Genomic DNA, 27,194 nt, shown 5'->3' with positions numbered 1-27,194 from the left:
GATACGCCCGAGTGAAAAGAACTCGGGCACAACTGGCAGCTTCTGGTCCTGACCCAGAAGAAAACGCTCCCCTCTACCCAGCTGTGGCTGAGACTCACTCGTGTGCACATTCCCAGCAGGAAAGAGTGACCTTTCCAGCCACAGATGCTGGCTCCCTCCCCCAACCATGTCTGGACAGACAGAGGACACTAGCATCAGATACATTCCAGAAAAGTGTTGCTGAAAGAAGGGGGAGAGGCCGGGGCCGAGTGCCTGGATGCACAGGTGCGCGACACTGACCCAGCACGTCACCCCGAGGGCCGACAACCATGATGCAGCCCAGGGAAGCCACCGTGGAAGGCAGCAGGCGCTGAGCGGGAGCAAAGCTCGCCTCCCGGCCCCAGTTCTGCAAGGAGCGAGCTGATCCCGTGCCGACTGCCCCGGTTTCCTTGGTCTGCAAAGACAAGGTTTGCAAGGAAACCCTCTTGGGCCCCTTCTCAGCTCTGCCAATCCATCAGACGCAGTAAATGAACGTAGCCATTCCCCTGGCAGCTGTCTTGTAGGATCCAGGTCTCCAGAGACATCTGAGGGGCTGAGCGACACCCTTCCCTGCCGGGCCCCGAGGGGCCAGCCCAGGCCGCGGCCACTCAGGGCTCAGCCTCCCCGCAGCGCCACGGATGCTCAGGCTCTGCCAGGTTTCTAGTCTATTGCATGAAGAGCCTGAAGGACAAAGTAGAAGAGCTGATGCCTTTAGCTACCTTCGAACTCCTACACCCGTTGTTACTCCAACAACAATGACGAAACCCTCGGATGTTCCCCTACTTTAATTTTTATCTATAGAAACCCTCGGAGCACAGCTGCTGTTCATTAGAGCCCCGGCCGGGGCCTTTGGTTACTACAGGATAAGGAAAAAAGAAAATCAGTCGAGGGGTGCCTGGGTGGCTCAGTGGGTTAAGCCGCTGCCTTCGGCTCAGGTCATGATCTCAGGGTCTGGGATCGAGTCCCGCATCGGGCTCTCTGCTCAGCAGGGAGCCTGCTTCCTCCTCTCTCTCTGCCTGCCTCTCTGCCTATAATCTCTGTCAAATAAATAAATAAAATCTTTTTTAAAAAAAAGAAAATCAGTTGAGTTTTATGTATAATCTGCTTTCATTATGAAATAGTAGAAGATCCTGAATCAATAAAAAGATGTGCTTGGTTCTAGAAGTATAAATATGCTTTCTTAAAACCCTGGTAAACACTTTGGGCACGTTTCCCAGATTTTAAGTGCGGTTCCAATTCCCTTATTTTCCCCATCAGTGCGCTCACACTTCTTAGCCCATGTGACCAGCTTTTGAGAGAGAAAATGCAGTTACATAAAAAATATGCCTCTTACGGTACACATGTGTTATACGCACACACAAGCATATGCACACACAAGATTTTCATATAAACTTCATAAAACTAATTCGCACCCTGCGAAGCGAACAGCTGTTCCTGAGATGTGGTTCTTTCTCTGTGAAATCTTCGAGCAGCCTGGATTCTGTCCGCCCAGAATACCGGATCCTGGATCCCAGAGTAGATTTGATTCAACAACTTATAAACGCTTTCAGTTTTGAATTCAAAGATTCTCTTAAGTCACTATATTTCCCTAAATTCATTTTATAAAAACGGATCCAGCCTTTCTCCTGCATGTCATGCACTGACCTGAAGTATAACAAACCCAAGCGAGAAATGGAAACTTCGTGGTACTGAAATTTGGATGTTGGACCCATAAATTCCCATTAATGGAATAAACTCCTTTGTGGTAGTAGTGCCCTTCCTCCCAGAAAGCCGCAGAGTGCTCTAGAAAACTAACACTGGGGGGCGCCTGGGTGGCTCAGTCAGTTAAGCGAGTCTGCTCCTCCCTCTGCCTGCCCCACCCCTGCTTGTGCTCTCTCTCGTGCTCGCTCGCTCTCTCTGACAAATAAATCAATAAATTCTTAAAACAAACAAACAAACTATATTTGCCTCATGGAATCTCTGTGTGGTAAATGATACCATTCCCATGTCTCACAAGCAGGAAACACAAAAACTAGGAATACATATTTGTAAATAAGACGGAATTATTGCTCCCAGCCATTTGACTTTGCAAGCAAAAGTGCCCTTGAGTTTCATACGATGCAGAAGCAATCCTTGGCCATTGTATCTCACCTTCAGTAAGATCAGATTTCTAGGAAAATATATTTTCCTTGATCCACTGTCTAATCTTGAAATTTAGTCCAATTCAAGATCTGAGTTTCTCAGCTTTTTAATTCAGTTTCCAAGAAATTACAAGTAACAAATGGACCTGTAAGTCCTACTAGCCATTCTCCACCAAACTCTCCATCTTATCGAACTTCTTATTCCTAAAAGTTTTCCCTTTAAGAGTCTGGCTGAGCCCGTTTTACCCAGCAACACAAATTTTCAAATTATTTACAATTTTAATTGTTGAGTTTAGTGGGTGTGGGGGATGGGGGCGTAGGGGATTGTAGCCCAGCAAGAAAGTCAACTGTTATTCTTCCCTGGGCCCTTCCGAAGTAAGGCAGAACCGCCATATCAAATATCCTGTTTCCTGAAAGCCTGCCTCTGAGGTTGGTATGTGCAGGAAATTACATCATTCCAGAATTGGGTCACACTGACCCTAAGTGCACCCATATTCCAGCGCTTGCCCTCTGACCCCACCTCCTTAATCACATTTGCATGCTGTCTCCACTCTTTATAGTAATATTTAGAGCCTTTCTACAGCATACTCTATTTTGCAAGTCATTTATCAATGCTAATTCATCTCTTCTCACCTTCATTCCTCTGAGGCAGGGCCCTGTGATTAGTAATAATAACAAAACCATGGTATTTGGCTTTTCTGTAGCTTCTGTCTCCTGAGAACTCTACATGTATTAACAACACACACATCGGTCTCCTGGAATGGCTCAGGTCACAGGAGGAACAGGGAAGAATGCTGTGACTAGCCAGAATGGAATAAATTGAAGGCTGGGTTGGAACCAAATCAAGATGCCGGTGTTAATGTGCTCAACTATTTAGGAAAAGTTCCAGGATCACTTAATGATGAAAAGCAATACGGCTGTCAAAATTTGCCTGGAATATATATAGGATTAGGCCACCTCCTAAAATTTCCCAAGTACCTCAGGGTCAAGGGCTCTCTTCAGAAGGTAAGCCTTCTTGATGACATAAAAATTTCAAAAGCCCCAGATGTAGAAAAACGTAAGAAAGTAGGGTGTGTGTGTGTGTGTGTGTGTGTGTGTGAGAGAGAGAGAGAGAGAGAGAGAGGAGAAGAAGAAGGGAGGGAGTGGGAATTAGGGGTTTCTTTCACTTATTCCCAAAGATTCTATGTTGGATCCATTTCTATCTTCACTACTTGTTATGGCCTATCATTTCTTCTCTTGAAAAAATGATTCTTCAACTAGGACAAATCTGACTATTAAATAATAAGAGAAAACTAATAGTCTGAAAAAAAAGTTTTAGTTTTTCATCAAATACATGTAGTACAACAGCTTAATAACAATGTAAGGTTATAATGCTTATTATAATACAAGGTTATAATCCACAATAATGTAAGATTATCCTTTAATTTCATTCTAAAGAGTTAGCCACATTCTACTATACAGTTCAGCAGTGAACCAAGGAAGGATGTTCCAATGCCTTTACTAACCTTCACTTATTGAAACGTTAAGACTCTTCTCTTGAGTTAAACCCTTCAAAATAATAATTTAATCAAAAGTGTTAAAACTATGGGACAATAAGAAATTAGTTCTTAACCCATTGGATTAGTGTCAGTCATCAGAAGGACTTCCTGACCATGGACAATTGTTAATATAAACACATATTCCTTCCTGGAAATGCATAGAAATGTATTTCCTGGAGACATGTTTCCTGAATAGATCCCACTCCAATTCTGAATTGCCAAGATGAAAATAACTACCATTTCCTATAATCTGTTCCTCTCATAGGTTCCTTTCCACTTGATTTTGTATATATTTGTTTATATATCTAATCTAGAGTCCAGATTCTAGACCCATAAACCAAGTCTTAAGTTACCCGAAGAACAAAGAACTTAATACCCCTCAGAGTGCTTAACATAGTACCACATACACATTTTTGTACATTAGATATTTCTTGAAGAAATGTTGCAATAAGGCAGGTTTGAGTGTTATAATAAGACACTGTGCCTCCCCCCTCAACAGAACGTCCCACAGGCCCCTGAAACCTGCTGCTGGAACTCTCTGAACCACCCAGGGCACAAGGGTTAAGGTTTTCCCACTTTACATTAAACCCTTGGGACTATGCTCCTTTACTTTGTTTATTTTCAATACTATACTTGTCATTCACACAAGGACGGGGAGCGACAAGAGGGGGAGGGCAGGGGGAGGGAGAAGGAGGAAGGGGAAAGAAGAAAAGGAGGGGCGAGGGAGGACTCGAAGAAAGGAGAGGGAAAAAGAAAGGGCGAGAAGGAGGAAGGAAGGAGGCTGAGGACAGCAGAATGCAGTGTACCTGAAATTAAGACAAAAACATGAAAAAGAGGAAAAAAGAGGCAAGATGAGAGGAAGGGAGGGAGGGAGGGAATGAATTTCTTCTCGGTGAAGTCAGACTCCCTCCGAGGGACCCACTCAATAAAAACAAGCGGTTTCCCACTATCTGTGTGTCCGACCTGATCAAACCCATCAGCAGTCACCAAAAGATGCTTTTTATTTCACTCCAAGTTTGGCTGATAAACATTTTGACCCAATCTTTGCTTGCTGGCTGGCACCCAACCCACCTGCTTTATTTCACTATTCATTCAACAAAAACTTTGACCAACAACTTTCCAGGTGGGGATCGGCTCCAAAGAAAGAATGCTGACTAAAATTCCTCTCTCACCTGAAAGCTCACCCTACCTTCTCCACAGGTACCCACAACCCAGACTTGTGCTATTACCCACCCCCAAATGTTGTCAAGCAAACAACTTTTTATCACATTATCTTCACTAGCCTCAGTTTGTCTGCCTGGAAAAAGCTCGCTGCAGTCATGGCTTTTCCAGCGGCTGCCTCTGACCAGGTCGTGCATTTCTTTGTTCTGATGCCGACAGCACTACCCGTGTCAAGTCAACTTCCTATTCTCTCTCTAGGCTCTGAGATTTTTTGAAATTTCCATCTGTTTTCCAAGTTTTATTTTATCTGTATTCTTCCTGGAATCATACTTCTAAGACCTCTCTGGCACCTAATCTAGGTAGCCCATGTATATCCATCCTGACCCAAAAAACATCTGCATATCTAGAGCTCAGTCTATATTATAATTGCTCTCATTACACAAATTCTCATGTATGATGGGTTGTGAGGAAGTCAAGTTTTGCCAAACATGTGTTCTCTCTCATTTTCAAATTCAAAAATTAGTCTCCTGATGGTAACTACTGTTTGTGCTTTTGAGTATGATTATTTTTTAAAAGATTTTACTTATTTGAGAGAGAGAGAGAAGGACAGATAGCATGCTAGAGAGAGAGAGAGCATGAGCAGGGGGAGGGGTCAAGGGAGAGGGAGAAGCAGGCTCCTGGCTAAGCAGGGAGCCAGAGGTGGGTCTTAATCCCAGGGTCCTGGGATCATGACCTGAGCTAAAGGCAGATGCTTAACTGACTGAGCCACCCAGGCGCCCCTTGAGTATAATTATGCATAAATGCTAAGACCCAATCAACCTTTCTCATACACACCACAGACACTTGAACTGTTCGTGGTGGCCTAATGGACATTATAATAATCTCCCTCCCCTGATCTATTCTAAACGATGGACAAGTGTTCATCTTTCACTATCCAGCTCAAAGTTCCTATCTTCCATGAAGTTCTCCCTTGGCCACTGGATGACAACTCCATTCGTTGCAACCCTTATTTATCCTGCCCCAATCCTGACTCCACTTTAGAACCCAAAACATACTGATGATTTAGGATTCACACATCTGCTTCTTGTAAACTATGAGCTCATAGGGGTCAGGGACCAGACCTTATATTTCCAATACTTCTAGTGCTGTGCATGGAACATTGTAGATGCTCTGCAATTGAATGAATGGAAGGGTATAGAGGAGGGAGCATCTTATATATCAAAAAACACTTAAAAAAAAATAAGGCTAGTGGGAGCTAGAGACTTTCTGGTAGCTCCTGAATTTTCCAAGCAGAATATTTTCTAGAATCTCATGACACAAGTGTTTCCTACAGATGATGTTAACCTTGTCTTTTTCAGCCAAAAGGTAACCAAATCTTTAAAACGTTCTCCCTTTTTTGATCTATTTATCTATCTGTCTCTCAAACACTTGCTGATCAATCTGCTGTCCAGATCTCCAACCACAGGCTTGCTTCCCCTTTCATAGGATAAGATCCAATCTTGGTGCCCCAAGCTCCCCACACTTCGCCCCATATCGCCACCTGGTGTCCTAAAGCAAGCAAGATAAATACCTAAGAAATGAAAATGGTGTGTGTGTTTTTTTTTTTAAGCTGCTGAGTATTAGGACCCTGGAACTAAATACTGAAAGTTAAACAAAACAAAACAGCAACAACAACAAAACCCCCCACGTCCCTCTCAGCATAGACTTCTGGTCATAAACGTAAAGATTAAGTGCAAAAACCTCCCTCAAAGTACAGTTTTATTTCCACTCATATCTTCACCAAAAAATATAAATGCTCTCAATCTTTTCAGCATCATGGACCGCCTTCTTCCCATAGATTCCATGTTTTACAACTTTTTCTACCAAGTAAACCATATTTTGTCATTTGCATCAAGTAAATTTAAAACTGTCTGTCCAAGGTACACTTTAACCCGTGGTGGTGGAGAGTATCATCATTCAGTCCTGCATTCCTCTAGCTCTTTGAGGAGTCCCTACTATGTTCTAAGGGCTGTACGGGGATCCACAGAGTCATTCTAAACTCAAATTGATGCAATCGAAAAATCTTAAAGTTTTGTTGTTCTTGTTGTTTGTAGAGAGTACAAATATATTTTGGTATTAGGTGCCTTGAAACACTGAAGATTAGTAAAGGTTTCCTTTACTACCCCTAAGAAATTGTGGACTATGAGATTGGGTATCAGTGGATGAGGAAACAACATATCCTGATGGATTCAATATATGCAGTACAACTTCAGTACAACTGCAAATCAATAATTCATGTCTCAAATGTCTACTTTTAGCTTGGATTGTCTTTTATCTGGTTTTAACTCCGCGGTTGGTTTTTACTGTACATTGATGATAATTTGGTTGTCATGGAACTGGGAACCAAAAGATATATAGCTGAGGAATAATATAAATTTTACTTGAACTTGGGTCACCACAAAATCATCAAGTGAGTTTCATTAGTGAAAACGGCAATTACATAGTGAAGTATAGGAGGCAGAAAGCAGAGATCCCCATCAACAGTTCTCAGAAGAAAGAACGAAGATTTCAAGACCCCAGAATAAAACGGAGGGGTAGTAAGAACGCCATAGTGAGTTTCTTCTTAAGTTAAATGCACCCATTTGGTTTTTTTGAGATTATAATCAATTTTGTTATGTTGGTGCTATAATGCCCCTTCTTTCCTAAAAGAATATACACAGAAAATAGTAGGACGTTTATTTAATATCCTTACTTGGCTAAATAAGTAAGGGTACCCATATTTTTTAAAAGAAAACTTAACTGGGTAAATATATTTTTAAAGACGAGATAACCCTGAGCATAAATCTGTGCTAAAAGTTGGAACCCTTGTAACATACCTGACCTTGTGTTCTTGTTAAGACCAAATTTAAAAATTGAATTGCTTTTTCAAACAAATTGGTTAAATAAAAGCAATTTTTAAGAAAAACAGAAAACAAACCAGACACCTTAATTTTGCCACAAGTATAGGCCATTTCCAGAGATATCTTTTAATGCTATGTAACATTACATACTCCTGACCCATATTGTACCTTGAGTGTTAGTCCTTTCTCACATTATTTGATACTGCTTTCTGGGTTCAAAGTTAGTGGAGGGCTCTAGGTTTTACCTTCTAAGATCTCTTTTCATAGGTAAAGTAATCCTAACAGGACAAAGTTTTAGAGAGGTGTGACCACTGACTTCGAAGTCACTCAACAAATGCACAGAGATACAGCCCAGGTGCTTTGACTTCGAGATGATACAGTAAACACCAAGTTGCTTCTCACCCAAAATGTTCTTGATGCTTAGCTTTAAGCAAAATCTATTTCTCTCTGACCTCTTCTCTTTCCCCCTTTCTCTCACCATGAAACTTTCTGGGTCGAGTCAACGTATTTGGTCACTTGCTCTTTGACCCCAGAGTCTCCGGAGACTATATATTCATTTTCAGAATGAGTCCCTTTAGTTACCTAAAGTGTCCTCAGACTAAACTGTTTCCAGATGTTTACGAATATTTCAAGGAAATATGCACATGGTTTTATGGCTGAGTGATAAAGGACTCCACAGTGTCTGCTCTTGTAAAGTAAGAACGCAACACTTACTCTAAAACAACTTCCATTTGGAATTTGCCACATGCCAGGCACAGGGCTAGCCACGGTCAACACATACATTATGCTCACAATCCCAGAGTGGATCCTTGTTTCAGAGTAAAGAAAGTTGAGGCTCCAGAGAAACAGCACAGAACAAGCAGGTGAGGGAAATGAGGGGCTCCACGGAACCCATGTTCTTGACTCCGGGGGGGTCCCACCACTCCTTCAGAGCAAAACTCAGACCAGAAAGGCCAGAAAGAATTCAAAGTCGTGGGGTACTGCTGAGCATCCCAAGAAATTTCCTGTAAGACTCTGCAGAGGGAAGTGTGTAGACCCAGAGTCCCTGTGTCCAGTGGGGTTTTCACCAACTATGACCTCACTGGACTGGAAATGTTTGATGCCAGAAGTTTCTCATTATTTAAGGACCAGCTTCCGCACTGAGGGTTTGAAAGCTGCCTGTTTAGTGCTGATACTGTTCTCCACTCAATATTCCAAGTTGTAAAAACAGAAACAGAAACACAATCCCCAAATGGTCAAGGTGACCTTTTTTTACAAAGCCCTTAATATCATAGAAATCGTGCGTTCTGTTTTATTTTGTGCTACTCTTAAAACAGGCTGCTGTTAGCAGGAGAACTTAAATAAGTTGGGTTTGGGGTGGAGATGGGGAAGTGGCCAACCAATTCTTGATTATTCTAACTAATGGAAAGAAGCAAGGCATAACTGTTTACAAAATATGTGATGAGCACTCGTTCCATTCCCCAAAACAGAAGGTGGTGTAATTAGCCCTTACTTATGCTTGGAAAATTACGTGGTCTCCTTGCTCTCATTTACCTAGGAGGTATACACTTCCAACAGGTCTCACCTAGGTTGAGTTTGCAGACGACCTTGGAGTCTCCAAGTGTAGTCTCTCTGAGAACGAAGGAAGTCTAGAGTGTGTGCCTCAGAAACACCAACGGCAGCTTGTGAAAAGAATCCACCAAGTGGGAGATCCATATGCAGGCAATTAAGAGGTGACTCTGTTTGTTCTGGAAATGCCTCCCATGGAACTCACTGAGTGAGCAAGCTGCAGCCGCCGCCTGTCCCCCACCAATGCCAGATGCCATCTATTCATGCCACCTCTTCCTCCTGCTCTCATCAAACACCTACCCCCTAAGGCCAGAATTTGAATGAGTGTCAGACACTGCTGACCTTGGCAAATCACATTTTCCTTAGTCCCACTCCCCACTCCACAGAACTCTCAGACTTGTGACCTTGCTGAAAACCATGGGATTATGTGAATGAGAAACTCTTTTCTCCACTTCTCTTCTTCCCTTCTGCTTCCCTCCTCTCCAAGGCCACCATCAGTCCTTCTGAAGAAAAGCTGGGATGTGCAACGCTGAGCTGCCCACCTCCCCCCTCTTAGGCGTCTGGTCCCCCAAGCCAGCCTGTTTTCCAAGCTGCCATTCTCCTCCACTGGGCAGACGATGCGTTTAAAAAAAATCTCTGGGACACAAACAGCAACTTGTTTTTTGTACCCTTGACTAAAAATCTACCAGTTTTTTTTTTTTTTTTAATGTAATGTTGTCTCAAATCATTTTTAAATGTGTTTAATGCTGGTGAAAGGGGCCAGACTGACAGTCTGGGGGCGGAGAGTCGGTATTTTTAAGGATGAGGAGTGAAGCAACGTCAGCTCCTGGCAAGGAAACGCAGAGGCCTCGCCCTGCTGCCTGGAGCGGCTCTTGCGCGACCGAGCAGGCCCGCGTGCATTCCCGGCGTGCGCGCCTCGTGCTCACACCGTTGCTAACTCGCAGCGCTCTGCCCCGTGTCAGCAATTCCAGGACACTGAAGTCCCGTTCGAGTGGCTCCTCTCCCGTGGAACGTCTCCCCAGGTGCTCCGCCGGGTGTGGAAACTCCTGCCTCCGAACCCCCGGCAACGCATCCCTCACTCGTGGCTCCACGGCGGTACCGGTCAGACCTGGACCACGCATCCCTCCTCCCCCGCCGCAGCCCCAGGACCCCACGACAACCACAAACAAGCAGACATTATCACGCCGTCGTATCAGCACGTCCCGGAGGCCACTGCACACAGGCGGAAATGAAGGCAGACCCGAAATCTAGATTTTTCTGGTTCCAAATTCTTTATTCTTCATCTTCTGAAACAAATATCTTGTAAGCTTCCGAGTCTGACTGAAAGTACTATAATCCCCCAATTCGATTCCCTCCAAACGTGTCCTGCAGGTCGCCCAGGGCAGCCGCTGGCGGGGAGTCGGGCTTCGGAGGGCTGCCGAGTTGTCCCCCGCTCGGCCGCTTGTCCAGACCTGAGTCGCCCTTTGACGGCACATCGCAGGCTGCAGCGACTCGGACCCACCTTCCCGGGCGCAGGCCTTCCCCGCCTCGACGGCCCTGCGGGGGCCCCGGTATCAGGGGGTGCAAAGGCCGGTGGTTTCGGCCACAGCCGGCGGACGCTGGACCGCGTGAGTCCGTCTCCTCTGCCTTTTGTTTTGTTTTGTTTTTCTTTTTTGGCACATTATGAAGACCTCAGCGGAAGTCGGAAGAGATAAGCCTAAGAAAACCCCAAGTAAACCCTGCGGTAAAGCCAGTGTCTCAGCCTCGGGAAAATACGGATTCGGCTCCCTTGTGTGAAGAAGTTAAGAAACCGACAGCCTCGGAGCTCCGGTGTGGAGTCGGCGCCCGTCGTCTCGTCCCGGGTTCGCTGCCGGTGCGGACCGGCTTCTCCGTCGCTTCGCGGCCGGCGTCTCCGACTGCACAATGACGCGTCTCCGCCGACGGTAACTTGCCGTCGCACGAGAAGCGCCGCCCGCAGAGCGCTCCGGAAGGTGAGCCAGAGGCGGCGCTCGCTCTCCGGGGGCGACGAGCTGGAAAACGCTTCGACTATTTGCGGTTCGAAGCCTTCTTTGAGCAGCCCGACGGATCTGCTCAACCTTCCTCCTGACGGCTTTCCGACGGGCGGGCTCTTGCGGGTGCAGCTCCGACGGCGGGTCAGAGCGCTCCCGGCGCGCGCGAGGGGAGAGCGCACCGACCCTCGTGACGCGGGACGTCCGCCGCCAGAGGCGCGCGCAGTGAGAGGCCGGAAGGGGCGGAGCTGCGGTGGAGACCGGAAGCCGCTTCTGCCGGTCCCGCCGGGGCCTGAGGCACGGTCGGGTCAGAGGGAAAAGAGGAGTGTTCGGGCTTGGGGACCGCGGCACGGGGCCAGTTAAAACGACGACGCGAGGTGAGCCGTGTGCGAGCGAGCGCCGGACTCCCCTCAGAGGCCGGACGACGGGCCCTTCCGGCAAGAGCCCAGGCCCGAGGCCCCCCCAGCGTCCTCCGTCCGGAGCGCGGCACAGGGGACACGGACCGTCTGTCAGCGCAGTGGCGGGTGGGGGGCAGCGCGCTCCGACCGCAGCCTGGAGGAGGGGTCGCCCGGCTGCCGCGGGGAGAAGACACCGGAGGCATCTCTGACCGGCGGCAGCATAGACGCGGACGCGCTGCAGGGGAGCAGCTTCGACCCAGGGAACACGAACCCCTTCTGGAGGCATTTCGGCTGCAGGAGCCTCGGGTCCCTGGACTGTAGCTGTCAGCGGCGCTGCCTTCCGATGTTTTGCTAAATTACAAAGAGGCCGCTTCTGCAGAATTGAACAGAACCCTTCCTTTCGGGGAAAATTATAGGCCGTACCTGAATTACAGGCTCTGGCTTTTCAAATAACAAACTCGGGAAAAAATCGCTCCCATTTCACACCCCGCTGCACCCAGCCACTCCCTCTCCTCTGTCGGCTGCTTCCAGGGAGCCCGCCAGGGGAAGGCCGGCGAGTCCGAGAGAAAACCTGGGTACAGAAATGCAGAAGAGAAGAGACCAAGAAAAGTAAGTGCCCTGGGTGAGTCCCCAGGGCAAGGCCTGTTGCATGGACAAAGCGAGGCGACTCGCTGGCCTCCTGGGCCCTCTAGCAGCCCAGATGCTGCCCACCACCGCCGCTCGGCCTTCGAATCACCATAATCCCTCACTGGCCCACGGCAAGAACCTCCGAACTGCATCCCCCTTCTCTTCTGAGAAAATCTGAGAACATTCTCGATAGAGCAGGTCGTTCTCTTCACTGTTTCAGTCAGATCACAAGACCCCCCCCCACTTTCAGTCACTCCCATGGCTGCCCACTGCCGTCATTCTTGGGCTGTAAGCCTAGCTCTCCCTCTGTGATCCCCTGACCGCTGCGTGGCTCTCTGACGTCACTTGCTGTCCTCCAGCCCCAGTGTCCTTCATTGGTTCCTCAGACTTTCCAGGTTTGTTCATGCCTACTGGCCTCCACACGTGTTCACTTCGCTGCCTGATTTTACCTGGGAGGTAAAATGCTCTGGTGGTCTCTACTCTGATCTCCACATAGTTAGCACCTTCCTTTCCTCCCTATCCCTGCTCAAATAAGCCTGGTTCATTTCCTTTATAGGACTTATCATTCTTTATAATTCCATTATTTACCTAGTTGTTTGTTTACTTGTTATTGCCTTTCTTTCTCAGGAGAAAATAAGGTTGTGAGCAGAGGCAAGTGGAGTTTTTCACTGCCAAATCCCCGGCACCTAGAACAGTGATGGGCGCACAGCAAGTACTCAACACAAATTTGCTGAGAGTACGAGAAAGTGAGCAAGAGAAAGAAAGAGTAGAGTGGGAGTTTGTTCTGCAATCTTTACAGACTTAAACCTAGGCCTCCAACTTTGTTTCATCAGCAGATCCCAGAAGATGGGGCCTTGGAGGGTCCAGGGCTCATAGCCTGTTTGCCCACATGATGACAAATCAGTGCCTTCTTTCCCACTCAGCTATCGCTCTCTGTGTTTGTCCTCCTTCCTGGGAACTCTAGAGAAGAGGGATGAGTAGAATGATAGGCACCTGGACCGTAGTGGCCAGGGGTGGGTGTTGCAGAAGACCGCACAGAGACTAAATTCATCTTGTTCTCAATTTTGCCCAGCACTGTTCCTACACCAAAAAGAGGCCCAGGCACCCTCTTCCTCTTTACTGTTGAGCCACTAAGCCAGTTCCTTCCAGAAGCAACACTCTGGCTGCCTCCATGGTCAATATAGTCCGTCTGTCTCATACATGTACCAACCTTTTGGAGGCTTCCAGGGAACCTAATTACCCCTTGTAACACTGCATCTGGAAAATGAATTTCCAGCCCCAAACAACCAAATCAGACTATCCGAATCTTTCAAATAAAATCCTATTCTTAACTTAAAAAACAAACAAACACACACAACTCACTCCCATAGAAGGAGGGAATTTAAGCAGAAATTTGAGGTCTTTTTATCCCCCAATATTCTCATCGGTATTAGAACTGATGCAATTGAGAAGCTTTGTACTTTGAGGTAAATAAAGTAAGGAAGGTCCACATATACCTGATTTAATCTTCAAGAGACTCGTCAAAAATACATTGCTGTTCTTCCTGTCTCCTAAGACTAGAGCTTAGAGGGCCTTGTGGCATGTTCAAGGACAGAACCATGATCAAAATCAATTCTTCACCTTCAGAAAAGCTCTCTGGCTCACCTAGCTTCTCTAACATTATCTTCCAACTCACTTTTTCATTCGAGTTCACTGAGCCCCGTAATTACCCTCCATTTTGCCACTCACTGAAATATCCAGTGCCATCGAGGCATTTTCTTTGCAAAGGTATCATTTCCGGATGGGGTATTTGCATTTTTTCATTTGCAATCCCAATACACAGTCCAGGACTACATTTCCTGGAGTTCTGTGTCTCACTGAATAAATGCTGCAGAAAAGCCACTCAGCTCAACTTCTCCTTCCAGCCGTCTATCCACTGGAAGGTAAATGAGAGAATTATGGAATACCGAGTTCCAGAGGCATTGAGATAAGTGCTGGTTTCAACAAGACCGACTTTGAGGCTTCAGGCAAGTTGTTAAACTCCTCAGAGTCTCAAAGCCCTATCTGTGAATTCGAGGGTGACAATACCTACCACTCAACATTACTGTGAGAATTTGACATAACATAAGTAGTATAAATCACCCAACACATGACCTGGTCATGTTGGGTGTCAATAAATCTTCATTTCTTTCCTTTAGGAAAGATGGAGGAAGTTTTAATTTCCTTCCCTTTCTCCCTTCTCCCTGTGAAAGTCCCAAAGGCACTAGATGAGTGGGGTCATTTCTGAGCAGCCAAGGGCCAAACACAAAGAAATACTGGGACTACTCTCCATTCCCTAGGCAGAAACTGTCTTTGTTATTTGATTGATTCATCTTATATCCTTATGGGATAATAGAAATAAAGCCACATTTTACAGTTACATTATCAAAGTCAATATCACATTTGGGTTTGTGTTTCTATGGAAGCATTGTGCTTACTACTCAGAAAACTGCATTTAAGCCCAGAAGCCCAGCTGTCTTTGGTAACTGTTCCTCCAAAAGGAAAACTCATCGAGAAGGTGAGTCAGATGGGATAACTTTCAGGACAATCACGAGCAAGGCCAGCATCTGCGAGTCTGAAATATGGGATGTTATGACACTTGGTGAATTACTTCTGACGTACTTAATTATGCAACAACAAGATTTGCAGGAGCATAACCACACAGTTCCCCTGGGTATGCTGCCAGTGCACTCCACAAATGATTAAATATAAAATAAACAACAGCTAACTGTGAATTATGAAGTTGTAATTCCACCAAGGGGGTTCCAGTGATGTCATAAACCACGAGAGCGAAGTTCATGTCACCAAAGGATCCCAGACGGGCTCCAAGCCTGTTACTCAGCAGTGGTCTCTGCTGCAGACACAGCTCCCGAGAAGACCTTCCCCTTGCTTTTGGCCCTTCTCATCTCTGCCATCTCCATTCTTGTTCTCTTCCTCTGAGCTTCCTAAAGTCTGCTGACCGTGCTTTTCCAAATGATGTTTGATGAGTTAAATGGTCTGTCATTTAAGAGGCTATTTCTATCCTTCCCCCTCCCCCTGCACACACACACACTTTGGACAACAATCTATGAATTGCATATACTTCATTAGGAAAAAAAGCTTAATATTTAATAGAAAATCCATTTAGGACAAAAACCTTGGAGCATACCTTAAAAGAAGATATTTCAGATGTAACTTGAGTATGTGCCAATCTAGTACCCCACTAATGGGATAAATTTGTCTTTAAACATGGCAGGGGGGGGCACCTGGGTGGCTCAGTGGGTTAGGGCCTCTGCCTTCAGCTCAGGTCATGATCCCGGGATCTTGGGATCGAGCCACACATTGGGCTCTCTGCTCAGCGGGGAGCCTGCTTCCCTCTCTCTCTCTGCCTGCCTCTCTGCCTACTTGTGATCTCTGTCTGTCAAATAAATAAATAAAATCTTTAAAAAAAAAAAATGGCAAGGGGGAAAAGTTATGCTGAAATTTCAAATAAAACCTTCTCACAGCCAGTATCTGAAAAAGACAGTAAATGCAAACTTAGTGACCCCACCCAAAAGCTACTGAATCAAAATTCTTGGAGTCCAGGAATCCGTGTTTTTACAGCCCCCCCCCCAGGTGATTCTGATGTGTGCTAATGTTTGGGAGCCACTGGTCTACTAATGGGACCCAAGGTGGAGTCTGGACTTGGCTTTTACTTGGTAATTCAGGACCTTATCCACCCAAGAGTTTCTGCAAGTCCTCGGGGGTGTCCCCACATGACGATGAATAGTTCGTTCAGTCCTTCAGTCACCACGTGATATCCAGCCACCTTTTCCCTCCGTAGTATGAGTTGATGAAGTTATGCTGAACTTATAAACTCATGCTTTAGAGTTTTGTTTAGAAAACGCTGAGATCCATCCTACTCACTGAATGGTTTTTGATAAAATTCCATGTGCTGGCAAAACAACAACAAAAACAAAAACAACTGGGCTTTTCCAACTGTGCATAAAATAAGTAAGCAGGGGCCCCTGGGTGGCTCAGTCATTAAGTGTCTGCCTTTGGCTCAGGTCATGATCCCAGGGTCCTGGGATCGAACCCCAATCAGGCTTATTACTTGGGGGCAGGAAGCCTGTTCTCTCTCTCCCACTCCCCTTGCTTGTGTTCCCTCTTTCACTGTGTCTCTCTCTGTCAAATAAATAAATAAAATCTTAAAAAAAAAAAAAAGGTAAGCAAAATTGCACAAATAGAAAAACTGTGCTTTATCAACCATCAGACAGGAAGGGAAGACTTTGTTAAAAAACAGAGAGAGAGAGAGATACACAAAATACTGAATCGTAACTTGTAAACGTGGCATACTTTTCATCTGAAAACATACTTAAAACTGAAGTTAAATTGCAAACAATAGTATCTGTGTGATAGACTGCCCTCTCTTTGGTACACGTTTTCTCTTCCAGAATAAGAGCTAAGATAACAATCACCTAAAATTAGTCAGAGTTAGGATTTTTACAACTTTCAGTAATCGCCTTAAATGCCTTTTCCTTTTTTTGCCCCCTCAGGTGAAGCACTTAGAACAGTGCGGGCAGCGAGTGAATGCGCCATGCATTGAGCAGTCAGCAACTGCTTAAGTCATTTACAATAGGAAAGCACCGCCACGCTCTGAAGTATAAAGCCTCCTTCGGTCTGCCCTTCTCTTCAAAACTTTATACACCTGCTGAAGAGAGAAAACCAACGCTTGTAAGGGGAGAGTTGAATGACAGCAGGCTACACAGGCCGGTGGACAGCAGGCAAAAATACATCATTTGATGCCAATCGCTATGAAAGCATGTGGTCTACGTCTACATCTACAGACTTGACAGCATATGAAAATCATCTGGGGTAAAAACGCACGTTTTGGGGAGATTCTGATTTGCTGGGTATGGATGGGGTCCCAGAATCTGCATTTCAAGACATTTCAGTTCATTCTGATGAAGACAAACCAGGCATCACGCTTGAAGATCTACAGGATTCGGCCATAAGTTTGGTAGAGAAAGAATCCCATGACCTGTTACTTCTCTTTGTCTGTTGCCTCTAGATCGTTCGACATGAACCACACAGGAGACACAGAGAAGGAGGAAACAAAGTCAAAAGGACCAAAGGAAGGTTTTCCTGCAGGGGGACAGGTTCCTGCTCTCTAAAGGAGAATGGCGATCCAGCTCCTCACACCCCAGTCAGAGACTGTAACCCCGTAAAGCACAGCCAGTGTTTTAGCAAACACACAGGTCCTCCTCCGTGTGTCAGAACTGGTGCTACGACAGGCCGGTTCCTCGTCTCCAGCTCACCACCAAGCAAGCTCAGAGCTCTGCCTCTCTTTGCAGAAAGCTCTTGGCAACTGCCTCTCCGGCCCCACGCAGAGCCACGTGACGGGCTCGTCCAGTCACCTCACCCACAGTGACCCTTTCTCTCCGCATGTACCACAGCTGAGGCGCACCTGTTACCAAAGGATGCCAAGGAGATTCAATCATCAATTGCCTGGCAGCAAAACAGAGAGTCTCGGATGCTTTATGATACAGAAATGTGGTGTGTATATCTTCTAGGTTGACCAGATTTCAAAGCAACACACGGGAGAGCAGGTCACGTATCCGACTGGGGAACAGAATGTTTGTCTTCCTCTGCTGGTTAGGAAAGCCAGGTTGGCACAAGAATGACAACTGTATGCACAATCACAAAGAACATGGCGAGTATTATTCGTGTCTAACTAGACCCCACAGAAGTCTGAGGGGAGTGGTGAACGGTGCTGTCAGACACGACACCACAGAGAAAACCCGGCATGGCTGGTCTCTGGGAGACACAGCGGCTGCGGGAGGGCTGGGGTAGGAGGTCTCGACCCCTGAGGTCCGAAGTCAGTGTCCTATACTCTCCATTAAATTCAGGGTCAGGTTTGGAGGAAGGCACAGTCCGCACTGATGGATGAAGCCAGTGGAAGCATGAAAGGCTGGTGCCATCTCAGAGTTCAAGAAGATTCAGATGACCGGTTCACGCTAATGAGGAGAAGGGTGGCCTGAAGGAGGGGACCACGGGAGAGATCCTCTGAGCCAGACTCCCAGCTCTGCCAGGCACTCATGGTGTGACTTAGATGTGCGTCACTAGAGATCATAAGGCATCAGTTCCTGACTATAGATCAAAAACATCTGTCTACTTAGTCACTTGGTAAGTGACAGGCTTAAAAGCATGTCTTTTGGAGTATGGGAATATTCCTAGTTTTAATGACATTAATGTGGCCTCCAACACTGACTGGGAAACCACACTGAATATACATCTGAGCCTGGAGTAAGCGACATTTGTCAGAGACATATCTCAGAGATTCTGGAGGTGGGAGCAGGACAAGAACAGACATGTCCTTGCACGCCTTCAGTGGGACAGAAGTAGGGTGTTCCACTCCTTGTCCACAGTACCTCATTATTCCAAGCAACAAACCCGTGTAATAGCTATTAACGTGCCAGGTTTTCAGGTAAGGAAATCAAGACAGAGAGTTATCTAAAGTCAACCAGTAAGTAAATTGTAGAATCATAACTTACCACGGAATTCTGTAAATACAAAGTAAAATGCTTCAAAATCCCTGATGCCTTAAATCTAAATGAAAGATTCTTGCTTTTTGATGGCTGGGGATATATTTATTGAAACACATTCTTACCTTTCAATTTTTGCTTGATAACATAGTTTAGAAAAATCTCCATTTGATTCCTGTGGTGTAATAATAAATTGGCCCTTTATTCCTCAAGTATTTTTGCAAACGCAGTACCCTTTTGGCCTGCTGTGTTCCCTCGAGGAAGACGGGTTTAGCAGTTCCCTGCCCACTTTATAACAAAGACTAGGAGCCAAAGGAAATAAAAGAGATTGTGCAGCATGGTAGTATGTTGTGAAGTGGTGTGCTGGTCTCTCTACTCCTAATTCAGCATTGCTTCACTAGACTATAACGCATCCACAAGAATTTGGTTGACAGCAATGATGATGGGATAAAATGAAAAAAATAAATAAAACAGGATCAGGAAGGAAATACGTGAGTCACCTAACAGTAGGTCCCTAAAACTCTCCAAGCCAGTTTTCTTCTCTGTACAATGAAAATAATTGCACTACCCCCACCTGTTTCTTCGAACTGGTTTTATAAAACACAATAGTGTTGGTAAATGTTCTTAGAGTTTGTGAAGCAGTTTCTTATTTTATGTCACTTCATTACTTATATTATTAATGTTATTAATTCTTTAAGACAAAGTAGGGCATTATTTATACAAGTAATCAGGGAAAAGAATTAAATCCTCTAGCAGTCTGAGTACATATAGTAAGTCAGTTAAAATGATTGACTTTAAGGCCTACCCAGATACAGCTGGAATTTCCTGGCTATTCAAGGTAGCTCTGATTCTCCAAACCAAAAAAATCCAAAACAGAGCAGAAAAAAAGATATTCTTACCACCCTGAGGAAGGAGAATGTCGGGGTGAAAGGGGATAAGAAAGGCATAAATTTAAATAGTGCTCCACATATTCTGAGTAAAAATGATCACACCCAGAAAAATCTCTTCTTCCCTGAGGAAAACGAAGAACAGACTCTTAACAGTCAAGTGTGCGGTGATATTATGTTCCGTTTCTCTTGTCAGGAGGGATTCAGCCTTTGAAATATGTGTAGCAAAACTGCAGATTTCAGTTTCATGATTAATGAGCTAAATTACATTTTATTTCTTAAATGTGTTGAGGATTCATCCTGTGGTCTTTCCTCAAACTTGAGCAGAGCTGCTGAAGAGCACATCTGGTTACTGGCAAAGAGCTCTCTGGGTGGTTCCCGTTCTTTCTTCCCTCAGAAATAGGCAGTGCAGGGAACTGCAGAAACTTTTATTGGACAAGTGTGGTTTTTTAATCCTTGAAAATTATGATTCTCTGCTCACCCTTCCTATGAGAGAAAGATTAATTTCTAAGATATATCTAATTCATAATTTAAAGATTTTGTTCTATACAATTTTAAATCACTAAATAATACTTTCCCTAAAGAAAATATTTGCATTCATCAGGCAAATATTTTAACATCAACTTGCCTGGGAATGATTTTTGAATACACTTCATAATAACAATTTATATTTTCTCTGCAATTATCACTTTAAATAAGGGTTGTGGCAATGTAGACTTTCATATACTAATAAATGCATTGTATTTTTAGAAGTGCTTCTCCTACCAAAATATTCTACTCTTTAGTGTCACTAGTCTACCTGATCATCACTCTACAAGTTATAAATAAATGTCATTTTCCTTCTCCTTTTTCACAAAAGCATTGTGTAAGTTTTATGACATTAAAAAAGAAAAAAAAACTTATAAAATGAAAAGTCAAGATTCAGAGATCTACGAAAACAGAAAATGTACACTCCCTTAAGACATCTTTCTCCTCAACGGTTTTATGGAGCAGTTCCTTACTAAACCATGTAAAAACTAATTTTTTGAGCAGTAGCTCTCCAACTGTGGTCCTGGAATGTCCTTTAAGTATTATGCAGGCTTTTCCAATTTCAAAAGGAGACATGTGCTCATGTCTAGAGAAGGTTCCCAGCTAGAATAAGCAGAAAAGAAAAAGAAGCTGTTTACTCTGAAGGTCTTTACTGCTGGGAGCCGGCCCACCGGAAGCCGGAACTCTGGGAAATGGGAGTGACGTCACAGCTCCCACAATCCTTGCGGAGCTGTTGTTTGTTGTTTGTATGTGTGTGTAATTTTCTGATGAGAGCAAATGGGTTATATGTTTGTGTATTTTCTTAATTTGTGGTGAAACTCAATCTTTGCAAATGGGATGAAAATTCCTCTGTTAATTTAAGAAAAATCAGTAATGGAGAATGTTAATATAAAAACTGTATAAAAAATATAAAGGAAATATTTTAATACCAAACTACAAACTGCGTCTATTTCGGGGTGGTGAAATATGGGTGATTTTACTTTCCAATTTAAACTTTTTTAATGTAAAATAATACATTTTCTAAAATGAGCATGTATTGCACTTCAGCATTATGCTTATATTAAGAAAAACTACTCATGGCTAGAAATTGCAAAAACAGCAGAACCACACTCTTTAAAAAAGAAGAAGACCTACTTAATTTGCTTACTGCAGCTTTCCTATATATAGTGGGACTATGTCTCTCCCCTACCCGTCCCCTCAAAATCTCTCATCTTAAGAAAATCCTCTAGGTATATTAACAACCATATCATACTTAGAAAATAATTAAGCAATACTTGTAAAAAGCACTGATTATTTCTACAGTAAAGCATCGAGGGAAGGGGTTTGCTTGGTCTAAAAGGAAGTAGTCAAGAAACGTGTCACAAGGAGCAGAACCTTGCAAGGTGGCATGGCTGGGTTTGCAAAGAAGACGTACGGAGCAAGGACGTCTCCTAAGAGAAGTCAGAGCAGCAGAAAGGGGACTAGAGGACATGGGCAAATGTTTTAGCCTAACTTGCATACTAGGGAAAAGTAAGGGAACAGTTCTGGTCTCTGTGTGAATGGGCAGGTTGCTGGGACATGATGGAAATATAGACTATGAAAGGTAATTAAGAAAAAAAAAAAACACCAAACAGGACAAATTTGGTCCTGAGGTATAATAAAATAAAATGAAAACAGAGAGGGAGGTAAACCATGAGAGACTTTTAACTATAGGGAACAACTGAGGGTTGCCCAAGAGAAGGTGAGTGGGGAGGAGGAGGGGGTAACTGGCTGAAGGGCATTAAGGAGGCACTTGATGAAATGAGCACTGGGGTGTTGTATGCAACTGATGAGTCATTAAATTCTACCTACCTCTGAAACTAATAATATAGTATATGATAATTAAATTTAAATTTAAAAAATATAAAGCGATTGTGAGTTCTAAAGGAGAGGGCCATGATTTTTTAAAAATATGTTTGTAAAAGAATGTACTCACATGCCCTTTTTTCCTTCAGCAAATTCTCCTTGAGGATCTATTATATCCACCCTGTGCGCCACCTATAGATGGGAGGACAAGCAAGGACTCAGGGAGACCCCGTTAGTTTGGAGGCTGGTAGAGCCATGCAGGAAAGATATAGATTTTTAAGAGGAGATGGATTCAGGTGATTTTAGAAGGTAAACTTGTTGAGATTTGGACATGGACTGGACAGAGGCGGAAAGGAAGGAGTCAGGATGAGTCTGAAATTTCTGAGTTTTGTATCCCCATGTTGTGTTAGAGAAAAACAGGCAAAGCTGTAAGAGGATCCGATTGGGCAAAGGGAGCTCTTGGGTGTCACACTTTGTTGTTTTGGAGTCTGAAGCACTTCTGCCAAGTTCACATGGAAATGTTGAATCGGTGGCGGCACATGGACCTGCAGTCCCAAGGCGGGGCGTGTGGCCGTAACCCGGGGGGTCTTCAGTATGCAGGTGGTGAATATTGTTGAAAAGGTGAGCCTAGGGGCGCCTGGGTGGCTCAGTGGGTTTCAGCCTCTGCCTTCGGCCCAGGTCATGATCCCAGGGTCCTGGGATCGAGCCCCACATCGGGCTCTCTCCTTGGCGGGGAGCCTGCTTCTCCCTCTCTCTCTCTCTCTCTGCCTGCCTCTCTGCCTACTTGTGACCTCTCTGTCTCTCTCTGTCAAATAAACAAATAAAATCTTTAAAAAAAAAAAAAAAGGTGAGCCTATGGGGCGCCTGGGTGGCTCAGTGGGTTAAAGCCTCTGCCTTCAGCTTAGGTCATGATCCCAGGGTTCTGGGATTGAGCCCCACATCGGGCTCTCTGCTCAGTGGGGAGCCTGCTTCCCCCTCTCTCTCTCTGCCTGCCTCTCTGCCTGCTTGGAAAGAAAGAAAAGAAAAGAAAAGAGAAAAGAAAAAGGGAAAGAAAGAAAAGGTGAGCCTGCAGGAGAGCTCCTAGGCAAATGGTATAAAGTCAGAAGGGGAGCAGAGGGGGCCCAGTGCTTCGGCTGGATTTGAAAGGGGATCCCCTAGACACGGGGAGGTGATTCTCCCACTGACGCATTCACTGAGCCGAGGCAACAGTTTAGCAGCTATCCCAGTGGTAGAGGACTGCTGTGATCCAGACCAGGATTTAGGGAAGTAGGCCTGGTAGAAAATAGAGAGAGAGTCACCTCCCACTCTGGATGAATGGCTACTTGTCAGTCCTCAGGTGTAAAGGGTTAGACTCAATACCTATTTCCATTGAAACTTTCAACTTACATGTATTCCTGAGTTACCTTAAAAAGAAGCAGTAACCAGCTCCCCAAACCTCTGCTTCCGAGAAGTCTCTAAGTGGGCTATTATAAAATGAATTATCAGAGAGGAAAAATACTTGAAAATACTTGGTTTCATTGAGCTCAACAGCTCTCTCCTTTTCTGAGGATTTTAGAAAATGCCATTTAGGAGGCTTCCATGGTCTCTAGGCACGAGTTTTCCTGGCAGCAGACACCTCTGGGACAACCAGTCAGGCCACAAGGAGTGCAAAGAAGGGTGGCTGACAAAGGCAGGAAGCTGGACCCTGATACCCCCACCACCCACCAGGCCTGGGCCATATCTCCCAAGTCTGTTGCACACCAGCATGAATCTATGTGCATAAATACAGTGGAAACTTGAGCAAATGGGGTTGTAGATACAACCGAAGTGCTGGCTAGGACTTTCACTTTGCCCCATAGTCAAGCTGATTCAACTAAGCATATCCTGACTCAAATTTTGATTGAGTTGGGCTCCTTGGCCCTTAAGATGTGTATCTGACTCTTCTTTGAGAAGCTCTGGCCTCCCCATATACATTTAGAGTACTGGGAGAGCGCGCATCTGTTTTTATGCTTATTTATAACTACACCACCTTCCAGCACTGTGAGGTCCTCTAAAATATAATGACATGACTGATGAGAAATTAAGTGAATGGGGTGAATGTTCCTCCTCTCAGACGAACGTCTGTGGGAATGCAATTTCCCTGGCAGCCCTGGCCTGGCCCTTCTGTTGCTCGCGAACACCCCAGCTCAGATTATCGGGAAGGTCCGCATGACCCACCATCTCTGCTAAGAAGACAGTGTTCCTTCTGCCCCTTGGTTGCTCCCACGGTTGCCTTGACTTGGTGACCTCCAGATTCAGGGTGTGGTAGGAGAGAAGTAGAAAATCCCAAGATTTACGGAAGGGGGTTAAGAATTTTCCTCCTATGTCCTGTGAGTCACCTGAAACTCTTGCCCCCAAAGGGAAGATGGGCAGAAGCCAGGAGTTCAATCTGGGGACACACACACACAAGACCTGGGGTAAGTACTGCCCTTCCTTCGAGGGAAAGAGGGTTCCTCCAACCGCAGGGCCCAATTCTAGGACGGCCAGTGTCTGCCCCCCGGGAAGAGGCGGTGTCCCCGCAGGGCCCCTCACAGGCCGCTGCCCCTTCTTCAAGCCCCGGGTCCCCTGCACACGAGGCCCGCCCACCTGCGCGGAGACGGACCCTGCCCTTCCCCCGCGCCGTCGCTGGCACCGCGGACCCGGTGCCAGTCCCACCGGGGAGCCCTGGCAGCGCCCCTCGCGGTGGGGCTCACCCGCAGTCGCGGCCCCGCAGGCCGGGGCGCACCAGCTGTCGCCGGGCTCCTGCCGAGACGCGCGCGGCGCATGCGCGTACGCGGCCCCGCAGGGTCCTCGCGGCTCCGGCGCGCCCCGTCGTTGGCTGCTCGCGGGCGGCCCTGCAGGGCGCCGGGCCCGGGCTCTCTGCGGGCGCGGTCGGGGCGGCCCCGGCCCGGGGGAGGGGGCGCCCCCTCTCGGCAGGAGGAGGCAGAGCCGGGGCGCTGGGGCCTGGCTCCCCGCGCGCTCACCCTGCTGGCGCCGCGCTCCCTGCGCTCCTCCGACGCGGGAAGACGCGGGGAGACGCGGGCCGCAGCGGGGAGGGAGCCGGCACCTGTGTCCCAGCCGGGATGCGGGCTGCGGGGTGCGGGCTGCGGGGTGCGGGGTGCGGGGCACCGGCGTCTGCGCGGCCGTCCAGTCCAACGTCTGCTCCTCACTGCAGTTCGGGATTAACTCTCCGTCCTCCCTCCCGTCTCCACCCCGCAGCGGCGAGGGTCCGCCAGAGCCGTCCGTCGGGCCGAGCGCGGTCCGCCCCGGCCGGGACGTTCCGGCACAGTCGCTCCTCGCGCGCCCGCGAGGGACACGTCCAGCCGCGCGCAGACAGCTCCACGCACCAAGATAGGAACCAGCGGGCCGGCCCTTGCTCTTTCTAGTAACTCGAGTCTTGGGGAGCCACGTTAGTACGCATTTTTCAAATCCATTCCTCATTTGAAGCCGAGTCTGGGGACATCGACAGCGGCAAAAATCAGCCTCGGGAAAATCCGTTCTCGCGGATTGGAGCGCTCTGGTTCCGCGGCGCGGCAGAAGGGCTGGGCCATCCCTTACGCGAGGACGAATCCTCGGCCTGACTTCGTCCCTGTATCTGGGAGCTTTACAGGAGCAGCAGAATCCGTAAGATTCTGATTGTCCTTGGACTCTCCTGAGAAGTCACTCTTGTGTGCGATGGATTTGTTCCGACAAGTTTTCTTTATTTTCTGTTACAAAATTTCCTCCACCAACCACTGTTTGTGCCTGTTCCCCCACCTTGCCCTGAAGTGACTATCACCCCTGTACTCGTCTTCCCAATATTTTTTCAAGAAAAGTGGTTCCAGGACAAGTGCGATGTAGTGATTTTAAGTGGAAACCTAAAACCAATAGTTCACAGTTTTCTGTACAGCTACTTCTGTAAGCCTGCCTCACTAAGTTAGACAAATGACCACACCAAGAATCTTCTCATATTTGGACCACAGTAGAGACATCTTACTCAAAAACTTCTATAGGTGGAAAACAAACCCGCTAACCCCCAAACAACACTGACTGTCTCTCCTCAGATGTCTGGGCAATGTATCTCCGTATTTATTGATTTAATAAGAAAGGGCATTCAGAGAAAAGGAGATTGTGGCAGTTTGTCGAAATTGTTGTTCTATTCCAGTTAATTTTTAATTGAGTATTGTTAGTCTGCTCATCAAGCGATTTAAATACAAGAATCCAAATTCTCGTGGATAAATATTAATGCTGTTGACATAGACATCCTCTTTGTATCCTTGAAAAGGGAGTTAAAAGACATCAAGCCTGGGGCTGGTGGTACTGGGCCCTGCATCAAATTAAAACAGAATTGGAAGCCGAGACTAATCAGATTACAATGGCATGGACGCACAGGTAGTCCTGTAAATGTTTGCACACCCAGTGGACATAGGAAGTTAGCCCCTTACCGGAGTATTTCCTGTAAATGTCTAATCTCTTGCTCAGAGGAATACTGCAAGAATCCTCTTGAATGACCTTACGAATTGGTTTGAATAGAGGATGCTGAACACCCAAGTTTTACTCTTTCTTCGGGGTAGAGTTCTTCCCCAAGAAACTTTCACCCTCTGCAAAGAAGAAGAAGAAAAAAGAAGAAGAAGAAGAAGAAGAAGAAGAAGAAGAAGAAGAAGCAGCAGCAAAAAGCAAGCCTCATCTCCTCAATAAAGAATGCTCCCTGATTTAAAAAAAAAAAAAAAAAAGTACTTCCTATGGCTTCTTCTAACTCCATCTCTCAAAGAATAAAAAATAAACAGATTTTCTCAGAACCATTGAAAGCTGGCACCACCAGGAGCAGGAGCCATGCAGGGATAGCCATGCACACGTAGGCACGCACAGATTTGCAACACCCCAGTCCCCAAGTCCCCTGGGCCCCCCTCCTGCGAAGGAGCTGAGTTCTCCTGGAGCTAGTGGCCTGCTTTGGGAGCGGTGGGCCCTGCTGAAGGAAGGAGCAGGTAAGTAGGGTATTACAGGAGCGGGATTGTAAAAGAAACACATCTTTTAAAATAAAAATCAAATGGACCTCTAGCTGAAAATCTACAGATACCGTTTAAAAGTGGGAAAGGATCTCTGGTGGGGGGAGCGCCTTTTAAAATTCGGATCAGAGTGGATTGGAGCCAGTAGGATAGGAAGGTATCTTTGGTTCTGAAG

General features: G+C 46.1%; 2 protein-coding genes across 4 annotated transcripts in view; both read right to left on the bottom strand.

Moving 5' to 3' along the window:
* The window catches only part of PRRX1 (paired related homeobox 1), a 73,332-nt gene that overhangs the window by 39,905 nt on the left and 6,233 nt on the right, over positions 1–27,194 (bottom strand). The window lies entirely within an intron of this gene.
* On the bottom strand, positions 15,745–26,714 carry LOC101679775 (collagen alpha-1(III) chain-like). Of its 2 annotated transcripts, none has more exons than XM_045084588.1 (3): positions 24,642–26,714; positions 22,168–22,229; positions 15,745–20,171 (listed from the first exon to the last, which is right to left on the bottom strand). In XM_045084588.1, the coding sequence occupies exons 1-3, from the start codon at positions 25,473–25,475 to the stop codon at positions 20,135–20,137; spliced, it is 933 nt and encodes a 310-aa protein (XP_044940523.1). In that variant the 5' UTR covers positions 25,476–26,714; the 3' UTR covers positions 15,745–20,134. The 2 variants fall into 2 exon arrangements, with proteins under 2 accessions (XP_044940523.1, XP_044940524.1); XM_045084589.1 differs by having other exon boundaries at positions 24,749–26,714.

Source organism: Mustela putorius, unplaced genomic scaffold, assembly GCF_011764305.1.
Source record: "Mustela putorius furo isolate JIRA1106 unplaced genomic scaffold, ASM1176430v1.1 tig00000785_pilon_pilon_pilon, whole genome shotgun sequence".
In the NCBI taxonomy this organism is placed as follows: Eukaryota; Metazoa; Chordata; class Mammalia; order Carnivora; family Mustelidae; genus Mustela; species Mustela putorius.
The sequence above is the reverse complement of the archived record's forward strand: the minus strand, read 5'-3'. Positions and strand labels throughout refer to the sequence as shown.